Consider the following 13,246-nt stretch of genomic DNA (forward strand, 5'->3'; position numbering starts at 1 on the left):
TTTTGCAGCTGTTCCGAAGTGGGGCGGGGGGCGGGGTCACCTGCCCCAGCCGCCCCACTTCGGAAAGCTGTTCCAGGAACAGCTCCATAGGAACCTCCATAGGCGCCCGTCACCTCTCCAGCCAGGAGAGCGCGCGCGGGGCTAAACCAGCCCCCCGCGACCCTCTCCCAGCTGGAGAAGTGACGCGCGCCTATGGCAGGAGCCTCCATAGGCGCCCGTCACCTCTCCAGCCGGGAGAGCGCGCGCGGGGCTAAACCAGCCCCCCGCGACCCTCTCCCAGCTGGAGAAGTGACGCGTGACTATGGCAGCAGCCTCTGAAGGATGCACCGAAGCCTGGCGTGGGGGGGCGCGGAGAGACCTTCTCCCCGCGCCAGCCTTCGGATGGCTGTCCTGAAGACTTGGGGTGGGAGAAGGGTTTTCCTTCCCACCGCCAACATTCAGAATGCTGTTCTGAATGTTGGCGGTGGGGAGGAAAAACCCTCCTCCCACGCAAGCCCCGGGAACAGAGGGAAAGCGCTGCGCGCCTTCCCCTCTGTTCCCGTACCTGTCCTGAAGGCTTGCGGTGCGGAGAAAAGCCCTTCTCCGCACCGCCAGCCTGGCAAGCGGTTTCCCTAGGAACGCATTAATTGATTTTCAATGCATTCCTATGGGAAACCGTGCTTCGCAAGACGAAAAATTCGCTAGACGACAAAAATTGCGGAACGAATTAATTTCGTCTTGCGGGGCACCACTGTATTTGTGGACCTTAAGGTCCTCCGCAGGGCATACCAGGAGAGGCGGTCCTGTAAGCAATCATTCTTGATTTAAGAAATTGAGGCTGCTATGCATCATTCCATGCATGCTCTTAAGGAAGCGGTACAGAATGGGTACCACATTAAAATACTGCAGTCAGTCATGTGTTGCATGCATCTCACTCTAATCAATTTGATTTTATAAGAGTACAACTGGCTACAAGATTACAGATTTCGACTGGGTGTTAAGGCAATCTTGTAACGTGTGTGTGTTTGTGTGACTATAACTGCCAAATGCAAAAGTAACAGAGGATTAAATATAGCAATATCCTCGGGGTTTAGAGGTTTACACTGTGTATGTACTACATCTGTTTTCAAAACTAAATACAAAAGGCTCTTCTGCCATACAAGCACAAATGGAACATTTCAGGGGGGTGCATTGGGCAAAGCTTGTTTTTCTACTTCCGTTTACATTCCTTTCCCCTAGTAAAGTAGCACTAACGGTGGCTAACAATATTCCAGAAACTTTTATTTCCTCTCCATTCTCCCTTCTATTTTTCTCCTTCGCCACTTGTGGTCTCTCTCTTGCACGGGACATGGGTGGCACTATGGTCTAAACCGCTTGCCGATCAGAAGGTCGGCAGTTCAAATCCACACGACGGTGGTGAGCTCTCGTTCCTCGGTCCCTGCTCCTGCCCACCTAGCAGTTCGAAAACATTCCAGTGCAAGTAGATAAATAGGTACCACTGTGGCAGGAAGGTAAACGGCATTTCCATGAGCTCTGGCTTCCGTCACAGTGTTCCGTTGTGCCAGAAGTAGTTTAGTCATGCTGGCCACATGACCTGGAAAGCTGTCTGTGGACAAACGCCAGCATCCTCGGCCTGAAAGCGAGATGAGCGCCACACCCCATAGTCACCTTTGATTGCACTTAACCATCCAGGGGCCCTTTACCTTTTACCGTCTTCTTGCATGCTAACTATGGTTAACTTCAGAACTTAACCAAACTGAACTCTAACATAGGTAGTTCTAAACTTTGAAGTCTGAAGCCACTGAATTCAGATTCTGGATAAAACAAACTATGGCTAGGGTTCAATTTTAGCAAGGGCTCTATTTTTATACTTTGTTGTTTCAACTTTTATTTGTGAACTGCCCAGAGAACTTTTTAATGGGTTGTACAGAAATGCTGAGACGCGGGTGGCACTGTGGGTTAAACCACAGAGCCTAGGACTTGGCAATCAGAAGGTCAGCAGTTCGAATCCCCGCAACGGGGTGAGCTCCCATTGCTCGGTCCCTGCTCCTGCCAACCTAGCACTTTGAAAGCACGTCAAGTGCAAGTAGATAAATAGGTACTGCTCCGGCGGGAAGTAAACAGTGTTTCCGTGTGCTGCTCTGGTTCGCCAGAAGCGGCTTAGTCATGCTGGCCACATGACCCGGAAGCTGTATGCCAGCTCCCTCGGCCAGTAAAGCAAAATGATCACCGCAACCCCAGAGTCGTCCACAACTGGACCTAATGGACAGGGGTCCCTTTACCTTTACAGAATTGCTGTAAACACACACACAAGAGGAGGAGGAGGAGGAGAGACCAAGGAGTATACATGATCTCTTTGCCACGATTATGAGACTGACAAAATGTAAAGTGAGCCATGACAGAACACCAGTGTTATATCAACTGGGGGCACATGACCAAACTTTAACTAGATTTTTTTGCCACTGAATTATTAGAGAAAGGAAATCCCTGCTGTCCTGCCATTAAGTGCCACTTTTCACCTAGCCATTAAGGAGATGCGAATTATGGAATTATTTTTTAAAAAATAATAATATGGAAGCACACTTGAGTGCTCTCCCAATTCTCCACCTTCCTCTGTACCCCTGGCTTGAAGGTTAAAGTCACAGCTTGAACACTCCTGTGCTTGAGGTCATATACTGTACTGTATGATGTCAGGCCCAGGATGGTGGCTACAGTTTACCAAAAACTGCCTGGTGGGCCAATCTCTGAGGCCTGGCAGGCCTAATTAGGTATGTGAGCCAGAGGTTCTCCCCTGCAATTAAGGGTTATTATTTATTTATTTATTTATTTATTTATTTATTAAATTTCATCTAAGAATCGCAAGGTGGTTTACAGTATAAAAACACAAAAATTAATAATGTAACAACAATCAAAATAATACACACACCCCGACCACACACAGTTGAAAAGGCCATAGAAGGTCTGGCTGAAGAGGAATGTGTTTGCCCAAGGATATGTAATGAAGGCACCAGGCGAGCTTTCCTGGGGAGAGCATTCCACAAACAGGGAGCCACCGCAGAAAAGGCCCATTGTCCATGGAGGGAGAACAAAGGAACAAAACTTTTAAGTCTCATAAAGGCAAACTGCTTTCAGGATGTCAATACCATGGGTTGTAATTGCCATGCACTGGAGTAAGGAAAGCTGCCTATTGCTCAGGCTGGTTGAATGGCGAATGGTTAAGTCATGTCATAATACAGGGGTCGGCAAACTACAGCCCCTGGGCAGGATCAGGCCCACCTAAATCTGGCCCGTGCCGCGAAGCCAGAACCTGCCACGAAGCTGAGACTCCTGGCAATGGCAACGGGAGGAAGAGGCCAAGCAGCAGCGGCTCTTCCAATCAAACGCCGCACCTGGTTTACCGCAGTGCAGTGCAGGGACATCTCTGCCAATCAAACGCCGCAACTGGTTTGATTGGCAGAGCCTCCGCCACTCAGCCTCTTCCACTGCCACCACCACCCTGGTGCTCCTGTGGGCCAGAGATCGAAGTGGACAAGCTCACTCTGCCTACCCGCTTCACGAGAAGCAGCAGCAGTGGTGGGGATGGTGGCGGCAGCCCCTGGGAAAGTAAGCACAGCGCCTTCTTTCTCTAGGCGGGGGGATGCCCATTTCACGCCAACACCGCCAGCCCTTCGGCGAATGAGGCAGGCAGCAAACCAAGAAGGTGGCTGGGGCTGGGGTGGGTGAGGAGGAGGACTACTTGTCCCCCTTGCAGTGTGCATAGGAATAGATAGGTAGGTAGATAGATAAGATAGTCCGGCCCTCCACAAGGTCTGAGGGACAGTGGACCGGCCCCCTGCGGAAAAAGTTTGCTGACCCCTGTCATAATACCATCATGTGGATTCACTCTAAGTGAATGCAGAGTACTGTGGTCAGTAGCTGCAATAGTAGGATTCTACATGGCACATAGTTTCGAATACAACTGAAATTAGATAAAAGGGAAATCATTAACAAGCTAAGAACATTTGAATTGAAAAACTTCATTCAGGAAAGAAGGCTGTGACGGGAGACAAGGGAGGTCAGAATAAAATTACAATAGGCCCTTTTCTTCCCTTTTCAAGATATCAGATTGTGTAGATTAATTCAAATCACAAGCGTCCGCGCTGAAATAAATCATCTCATTCATGAGAAGTCTGCAGTTATCTGTGACTGATCAACCAAACAAACCAATTACATGATGAAATATTTTTTTTAAGTCATCTCATGATTTGCTTTACTGGCAGTTTCCTGTGCAAGTTCTAGAGATCATGAACACCCCAAATTGAAACAAAGACGAGAGCCCAATCCTATACTAGCCTACCCTGCAAAAGGAACCCCTTCTTTGCTCTAATGTCAAAACACTCAAAACACCAGGACTGGTGTAGCAAAAGTCATTGACATTACTGGTGGGTGGGTGGAATGTGTGGCATGCGCATGCTAACTAGCTATGTAAGTAGCTGGGAAAGGAAGAAGGGAAATAAAGGCATCAAATAAATATAAATCAAATCTATACGCCTTACCTTGCCCCTATACTATGGAATTTCCTCCCCAGAAAGGCACATCTGGTGCCTTCATTGTACAGTTTTCATCATAGGCTTCCTTTACTCTGGCTTTTTGACACTTAAGATATATATATATATATTAGGACCCAGCTTCGTCTTCTGATTCTAGATTGTTTTAACTGGTTTCAATGTTGCATTTTTACATCTCTGTAATCCACCCTAGGTACTTACAGAGAAGGATGGATGGGAATTATCATATTCACCACCATCCAAGATTATTTTGCACTGAAAAATGAGTATCACAAGTAAATTTAAATGCCATTTGACCAGGTGATGTTAAAAAAGCTTTTGCTGTGGCAGAGGCAGACACGAAAGCCCAAGTAAAAAGTGCAATTTCTACATAATATCAACCACAGGGCTCTGAAGATCAGCTAAAGATTGATTTGGACCTTCTGACCACAACATTCTCAGAATCAGCATACTTAGGGATAATTAACAATTTAAGGCAAACAGATTCCCAGCATTAAATGAAGTCCGTTCGACATGCTTGACACATACGCTCACTCATCTCAATTCAGAGAGCTGTTCTGAGTTCACAGATGCCAATGTTCATACAGAATTCTCCCCCTGCCCTTTTGTTTCTAAGTTGAGAAACTTAGCAGTGGACATGGAAGGTCATCCATACAGGAGCAGTTCTCTGTATCTAATGCATCTTCCCACAGCCCATCTGCCACATTCACTTTTTACAAGGCAAATCCACTGGTTACATCGTGTGGAGAATATTTCTTATACTTTCCCTAGTGACAGCTATGTGTTTAACTTATCACGATGACTGTTAGTTGTCAAACCTCGTACCTGACAAGGCTTGGTCATAACAAACGTCCCCAACGTGGAACTGGCAAGAGGAAGTAATTGGGAAATTGATTCAAAGATGAATTTGGAAGGGGGGGGGCCTCAGTCTGACAAAATCATAATGTTCAAGTTCCCCAAAAAGAGCAGCAGTACCCACTCACCCACCTATGAACACAGACTCCCAGGAAACTACAGCTGATCAAGGATAATTCAGTTTCCCTAACACAAGGGAGGGGGAGAAGACAGTCTGTCTTCATCTGCACACATTATACAAGGCTTCCCCAATCTGGTACCCTCCAGATCTCTTGGACTGCAGCTCCTGTCAGCCTTAGGCAGCATGGTCAGTGCTCAAGGATGCTAGGGCTTGTAGCCATGTCAAACTGGCACCAGAACTGCCACTGAGTTTGTGATTTGGATGTTATGACAGGGATGAGGAACTGTGACCCTCACAGGTACTGTTGTGATTCCAGCTCCACAGTCACAGCCAGCATCACTAATGGTCCCAGATGTTGGAAGTTGTAGTCTGACAGCATCTGTTAGGTAACAGGCTAGGGAACGGGCTATATTATATACCACATGGGTACCCACTTTCCATAGCCACAAAGAAGAAACTGTGGAGGCATCATGGAGAAAGCTAAACTGCTACCCGAAACCATCTAGAAAGACATACCCCCTAGAAAAGTTTTGAAAGAAGGGGGACAGTCCCCTAGTATTCTGACTGGATAACCCTAGTCAGTGTCAGTGAACACAGCAGCCTTATAAAAGATGCCATAGAGAACACCTTGCTCATCGTTCCTCCTGCCAGAAAGCATTTAGAAAACTCCAGTATTACCAGGCATAGGCAGCTAACAGCAAACAAGCTTTCTAAAATGTTATACACATGCATGTTTTTAAAAGGGAGGGCAGGCTGCATTCCTGTACAAAGTGAGTTACACAACCCCCATTGACTTCAATGGGCTCACAAAACCCTGCACAGAATCAGGCTGAAACAAAGGCAAAAATCGTCAGAAGATTTGTGCAACAAGGAGTTCAAAGCTTCCTTATGAAGAGACTGGAGAGAAATCTACTAATATAACAGGTTCATAGTCTGGGAAAACTTTCTGAAAACTGAACACTTTCACAGCTCAGGCTGCAAAAGTTTTTTGTGTTGCGACCTGTATACCCTTAAGAATTGGATGTGCAAAGAAAAAGTAGCCAAATCTTCTGCAGAGAAATGAGAAAACAGAGCAGAATTACTAAGAACATGTCCAATAAAAATGTTACGGTTGACACAGTTAGTGTTAGCTGGTTGTGCGCTGTGTTTTCTCATCACTCTCACTCTTATTCGCACATCCTTATTTCACTCATTCACCCCCACCTTGCAAAATTAGGTGAGTTACATCAGCTACGCAGCCACTGTTCTCTACCATACAAAATGACCCACCAGATGAGAATACTGCAAGTCTATAAAGGTAAGCAAGGCATTTACAAGAAGGCAATGCCAGCCTCTGGAACAAATGCTCACTGGGGTAATCTATCAAGAACATGCAACACCTTTGTTAAGAGAGTTATCGAGTCGAGGTTTTCCTCCTGTGATCTGGGCAGGATCTGAGGAGCTGCATTCCCCCCCCCCCCAAATCCTACCTTGATCACTCAGGTGTGTGTGTACAAAGACCTGCTAATAGTGCCACATGTCCCTGTGGTGAAGCTTGTTGGGACTCAGGTAAGTCCTTTAAGTTTTTGCACCAGTTCTCTGGAATTCTCTTGTCTCAAAACAGTGTTCGAAATTAGCCAGGTGCATTTTGCACCTGGCTTTCAACCACTTGCGACCAAGTGAAGATGCCTGGGCACCAGGATGGTGCCTGATATCTCCACCATCTGAAGATGCATGCCTGGGGATCCTTGGATCTGGACTGTTTTCACACATTAACATCCCATCCTGTAGAATTCTATCTGTTATATTTTATCTGCACAGTCAGAAAATGAATTTCTGGAACCAAAATGCTTTTTCTGTGCAGCAGGAAAAGAGAGGTCGGAATAGGCCAATATTTATGTGGACTGTCCCTGGATCAAGTTGCTTTTCTTCTTTAAGTTCTCAAAGCTCTTAACCTAGCTCAAGGTTACCATCTGAACTAGACAGATGTTTAACTGAGAATCAATCACGGTCTGTCCATCTAAGACTTTAGAACTGTCTTGCCTCAAAATAGCAACTAGACGTTTTGCCAACTGTAACCCCGGTTTAAGGAGCCATTTGGCACCTAGCTTATCTCATAGAACAGGGTATATCATAGAATCATGGAGTTGGAAGGGAACCTAAGGATCATCTAGTCCAACCCCCTGCACTACAGGAATATGCTGCTCTCCCTTATGGGATTAAACCGGCAACCTTGGAGCTTGTCAGCACCACGCACTAACCAACTGAGCTACGTCTTATTCATCTTGAGTTTCCAACACTGCCTCAAAAGTTAACAAACTTCCAACACTGTGCTGGTTTTTTAATCTGTTTTCTTTTCTCCTGTGCTTTCTCAAACCAGTTTATTTTATTTCTGTTACTTTTAATGTTTCTTGGTCTTCATAAAATCATAGGACCGTAGAGCTGGAACCAGGTCATTTAGCAATGGGTTTTATATTTCTACTTCTGCACACTGCTTGGGCATTCTCTGGGCACTTTATAAATTATGAAATAAACGATGTCTCTTCCATACCATTAATGCCTTTAATCTGAAACATTTGCTCAGTGGTAGAGCATCTGCTTTGCATGCAGAAAGTCCCAGGTAGGCCTAGGAGAGACCCATGTCTGAAATCCTGCAGACCTGGTGTGTGCAATACTGAACTAGCAGGACCAATGGTTTAATTCAGTGTAAGGAAACTTGCTACACTCCCCTTCTCCAGATTATTTGAAGAGCCAGAAAAGGGAATTCCAAGGGAAAGAGATTGTGCCCATTTGATTCAGTCTAGACAAATAGGATTTTGGCTATTTCCCCCCACCATCCAGTAGCATATTACCAATCTAGTAACGTCTCTGCTACTAAATCAAATGTATGAAGTTTTCTCTAACAGGAAAAAAGGCCACGAGGTCTGACTCAACAGACATAAGCCATTCCAATCCACTTATGTTTATAAACTACAATTCCTGCTTATTATTTATTAAATGTACACATCATTAGCATCCTCTGAAATAGCCTAATATTGCAGCGCATCATTCCTCGGTCTGCTTGGTAGAATATAAACTTTATTGCTTTTGAATCAAATCTAGCTTTGCCCATCTATACAGAGCTTCAAAGTTCTGGAAACTCTTTTTTGGGAATCAGGGTTGTGTGAGAGACACAGACTTGTAACATATTTGCTGTATCAAAAAGGGGGGAAGTGTTGCTTTCAAGTTAAGTCTGGGGTGCCCTGGGGAACAACCATCAGACAACATAGAAGCAATTTGGGCATACGAGTGAAACTTTCCAAAGGTGAACCCGGAGAGTTGTCTCCACCCCACCCCTGACCCATGCTCAACAAGGAAGGAAAGAGCAATTCCTCCAAGACTTCTTACCGTACCAGAATTAAAACTTCAAAATGAGTATGCTTTCAAAACGTCCCTGTTCTCAAAGTTTCTCAGACGGGTTAGACACACTTTACAGACAAGCATGCACTCAAAAGTAAGAGTGTGTGTGAGAGAGTGTGTGTGTTGTGCAAAGCCTTTGACCATCCCCATAAGCAGAGTTTTAAGGGTGTTACGAGAACTTACAGGCAACTGCAAAAGTATGAGGATGCAGTAAAAAAAAAGTATTATTATTTTACCCTGGCTGAGCCCACCACACTTCTTAAACACTGTTTCGGTCAGGTAACAAATCCCCCCACACAAATCCCCATCTACTGAAAGGGGGGTAGGGGGGCGGGTAACTGCCCCATAACGAACAGCTGACATTGCTTAGGCTTATAGGAGGAAGAGGTCTTTCGAAAAGAATCAGACTTGGGCAAAAGTTCTTTATCTCTCCTCCCCCCCCCCAAAAAAAATAATCGAGCCCGCTCTGCCAGTGGCATAGGAGCTGATTGCCTTCCTTTGACCAGTAATAGGGGTGTGTGGGTGGGGGGGGCAAGAAAAGAAAGAGAAAGTGGGGGGGGCTCGTTCTGCCAGGCAAGGAGGCAGCAGCCGCAGCAGCAAAAACAGCCCATGTGGGGCAAGTGGCAGCGGGAACGTGCCTGGAGGGGAAGGGGAGGGACTACCGCGGACTTCGGGGGCCGGGCGCTCGGCGAGCTCCTTCCTTCCCGGGTGCCCGCGCTGGGGGAGGCGGGTGCCAGCCACCCTCCCTTCCTCTTCCTCCCCTCCCCCCCCCCGCGCCTTTTCTCCCCATGTGCCCGGCGTGAAGCAAAAGGGGGACGCCGCGCAAATGGAGAGGGAGAGGGGTGTCGTTTCCTGAAGAGGCGAAGCTCCGTGGGGGTGTTTTGCTTGGGTGGGGGGCCACCCTAGAAGGAGGTGGAAGCCGCGCGGGGAGCCGGGCTCGCCCTTCGCCCCAGATGGCTCCCGCCTCCGACACGACGCGCCGCCGCCGCCGCCACACACAAAGCCCCCCGGAGGAAGCTCGCCCGGCAGGGCCGGCGGAAGGCGGAGGGGCCGCGGCGGCGCCGCTCTCCCTTCCCCGCCTGCCTCGCTCGCTCTTCCCCCTTCGCCTCCCCGTCCCTCCCGCCGCCGGCGCCGCGGCACTGACCTTGGCGTCTCCATTGCACACAGCCATAGAGCCGGCCGGGGTTGGAAACGCCGGAGGCTTGGAGGGGGACGAGCTGCTGCGCGCCCGGGTCCGTGTGCGCACAGCCGCCACCGCCCGAGGGAGAGGGCGCCGGGAAGCAGCGCGCAACGAGGCGGGCGGGAAGGAGGACGAGGCTAACCGAGGGGCCGCCGCTCTGGCTGCTGCTGCTGCTGCCGCCGCCGCTGTGCTGCCTCTCCGCGGCCGAGATGAGCTAATCCTGCCCGCCCGCCCCGCCAGGACGCGCCGCCCGCGAGGAGGAGCCCGGCGCCCCGCGGACCGCCTTCTTCGGCGCCGGGCGGGAGAAGAAGGGCAGGAGCGAGAGCGGCGCGCCGAGCCCGCCCACTGGCGGACGGAGAAGGCGCGGGGAGGCCGCCGGGGGAAGGGAACGCAATGCTATCCATTTATAGAAAGAGGGAGACTCGCCCGTGGGGTGTCCGCGCGGCTCGAGAAATAAAGGCTGGCATGAAAGGAGGGAAATGCAGGTTTTGGAGATGTTTTGTTGTTGTTTTTTGCCCCGCTTAGAGGGCTGCGATCCTCGGCACGCTTTTTTTACCCGAGGGTAAATGCAGCCAGTTGCAGTTGCGCCCGGCCGGAGGAAAAACGGGAAGGGGGGGATTCCTACCAAAAGTATCGAGGGACGTAAAGGGTTAAAAAAATGTGTCACGGCATTTGAGAGTCCGCGAAAGCCATGCCACCAAAAAATTCTCTTTGGGGTGTCTCGATCTTTTTGTAACCCGCTTTGATGGGTTGGGTTTTGATGATGATGATGACAGTATTTGTAACCCGCCCATCTGGCTGGGTTGCACCAGGCACTTTTTAGCAGTCAAGCGGTGTATAAATGTTATGCAGTGAATAAATAAGATGCTCCCTGCATAGCAGGGGTGAGGAAGCTGAGATCATCCGAGTTGTTGCTGGACTTCGACTCCCATCAGACCCGGTGGTCACAGATGATGGGAATTGTAGTCCCAGAGGGTCTTCAGCCTTTGATGTGCTGCTTAAGGCAACTAACCAAATGGTCAGATTTCCTGCCTCCTTCCACCATCCTATCAGGGTTTTCCAAAACTTGGGTTTTTCTCAAGGTGGCATACATGCTGTACCCCTGATTTAATCCCCACAACAAACGTGTGAGGTAGGTTAGGCTGAGAGTCAGTGACTGGTGCAAGGTGAGCGTCACGGCCGAGTGCGGATTTGAATCCTGGTCTCCCAGCTAATAATCGGACGCTCTAACCACTATGAAATGAAAACTGCCATACTATCCCCTAAATTTGGCGCTGTGGTCTAAACCACTGAGCCTAGGCTTGCCGATTGGAAGGTTGTGGTTCGAATCCCCACAACGGGGTGAGCTCCCATTGCTCTGTCCCTGCTCCTGCCAACCTAGCAGTTCGAAAGCACAAAGTGCAAGTAGATAAATAGGTACCCCTCCGGTGGGAAGGTAAACGGTGTTTCCGTGCGCTGCTCTGGTTCGCCAGAAGCGGCTTAGTCCTGGCTGGTCACATGACCCAGAAGCTGTACACCGGCTCCCTTCGCCAATAAAGCGATATGAGCGCCGCAACCCCAGAGTCGTCCGCGACTGGACCTAACGGTCAGGGGTCCCTTTACTTTTACCATGGGGAGGGGTCAATGTGTGTTGTACCTCTGCTCTGAAACCTCTGCTCCAGGGAGTGGAATGAAATACAGTACCTTGGATGCTATCCACTTGAAAAAGAAAAAGGAAAACATTTTTGCTGGCACCAAGACAAAGGTAAACTGCCCCACTCCCACGTTGTTCCCCAAGAGCAGCAGTTTAGGCTTTGGGTCTGCAGAGGCAGAAGTAACAAGAGATCTGAGGTGGCATAATGGACAGTACCACTTCAGACTGCAGATGGTGGTGGGTGCCTTTCAGGATTGCTGCCTTGCATCAAAGAATAATAATTCCTCCCCTTCAAGTCCCAAATGAGTACAGCTGGGAACACTCTGAGCTAGACCTCCTCTGATGTGCTAGACTTTTGCAAGTGTGTGTGGTTTTTTTTTTAAGGAAACATTTTAAAGGGCCATCCCCGCCTGCAATATGAAATGGCACACTCGGCTCTGCCACCGCATCAGAATTCTTCCACCTCACAATAGCTCTGTTTTCACCTTTGTTATGTATTCTGAGAGTAGGAGCAGGACCCTGCTGGCTGGCCTGCCTCCCTGGTCTCCACATGTTCAGATGAAGGCGACAACAGGCGCTATTGTGCACAAATAGGCACTTTATGTACCTGGTGCAATAACCCTCTTCATGTGTTATGAAGGGGCAGGCAGCAGCGTTGAGAGGCCTAGATCTGCCCTTTCCTGGTCATTTGGGTTACCCTCAATTTGCTGTGATTGCCTATACATGAGGCTCCTTATGCACTTTAGAAACCTGGAAAATCAATGTTCAGGGAGCCTCCACATGTGCTGAAGGCCCGCCCCCCCCATCCTTCCACTTCAGACCAGTCACCCTCCACAAGTTTAGGGCAAGGGCAGAGTTAGCATGCTTTTCCTTGCTGCCCACCTCTTGTGTTTGGTTTACTCTGAATCATAACACCCGAGGGGGGCTTGTGTGCATTCAATCGTACACATGTGGAACCCTTTCTCATCACCACTTGAATGTTTGGAGCTTGTAGGCGAGGCCAGGGGCGACAATCCCTGTCTCCACATGCAGTGGACCTCGGGTTACATACGCTTCAGGCTATATACGCTTCAGGTTACATACGCTTCAGGTTACAGACTACGCTAACCCAGAAATAGTACCTCGGGTTAAGAACTTTGCTTCAGGATGAGAACAGAAATCATGCTACGGTGGCAGCAGGAGGCCCCATTAGCTAAAGTGGTGCTTCAGGTTAAGAACAGTTTCAGTTTAAGAACGGACCTCCGGAACGAATCAAGTACTTAACCCGAGGTACCACTGTACTAACTGAACGGGTAGACCAGGGGTGACTATCTTTTTCATTGGCTCAGGGGCCAAAACCGTCTAGGGGCCGTGTGGCAGTGGTAGGTGTGGCCAGCCACCCCAGACTATCATGTCCACCACACAAGCTCACACACCCCTTATCAGCTAAATGAGGGCTATCTCCAAACATAAAATGACCGATCTGCATCAAACTCTACTCATAAAACGATCCACCTGCAATTTGCATTCTCCACTCCCAACTCGGTGCTATGTCTGCTTTAATTCTTTGCCTT

At 48.7% G+C, this 13,246-nt stretch overlaps 1 protein-coding gene across 2 annotated transcripts in view; it reads right to left on the reverse strand.

The window, feature by feature from the left end:
• The window catches only part of GMPS (guanine monophosphate synthase), a 50,285-nt gene extending 38,397 nt beyond the window's left edge, over positions 1-11,888 (reverse strand). Inside the window, exon 1 of one of the 2 annotated variants that reach the window (XM_081190216.1) lies at positions 11,744-11,888. In XM_081190216.1, the coding sequence (XP_081046342.1) occupies positions 11,744-11,782 (39 nt within the window). In that variant the 5' untranslated portion in view covers positions 11,783-11,888. Of the gene's footprint in view, positions 1-10,024; positions 10,233-11,743 lie in introns of those variants that run through there. The other variant, XM_081190217.1, reaches the window with a different exon arrangement.
• Between the last annotated feature and the right edge of the window lie 1,358 nt (positions 11,889-13,246).

The sequence above is a fragment of the Podarcis bocagei genome (genome assembly GCF_964188305.1).
Source record: "Podarcis bocagei genome assembly, chromosome: 4".
NCBI lineage: Eukaryota > Metazoa > Chordata > Lepidosauria > Squamata > Lacertidae > Podarcis > Podarcis bocagei.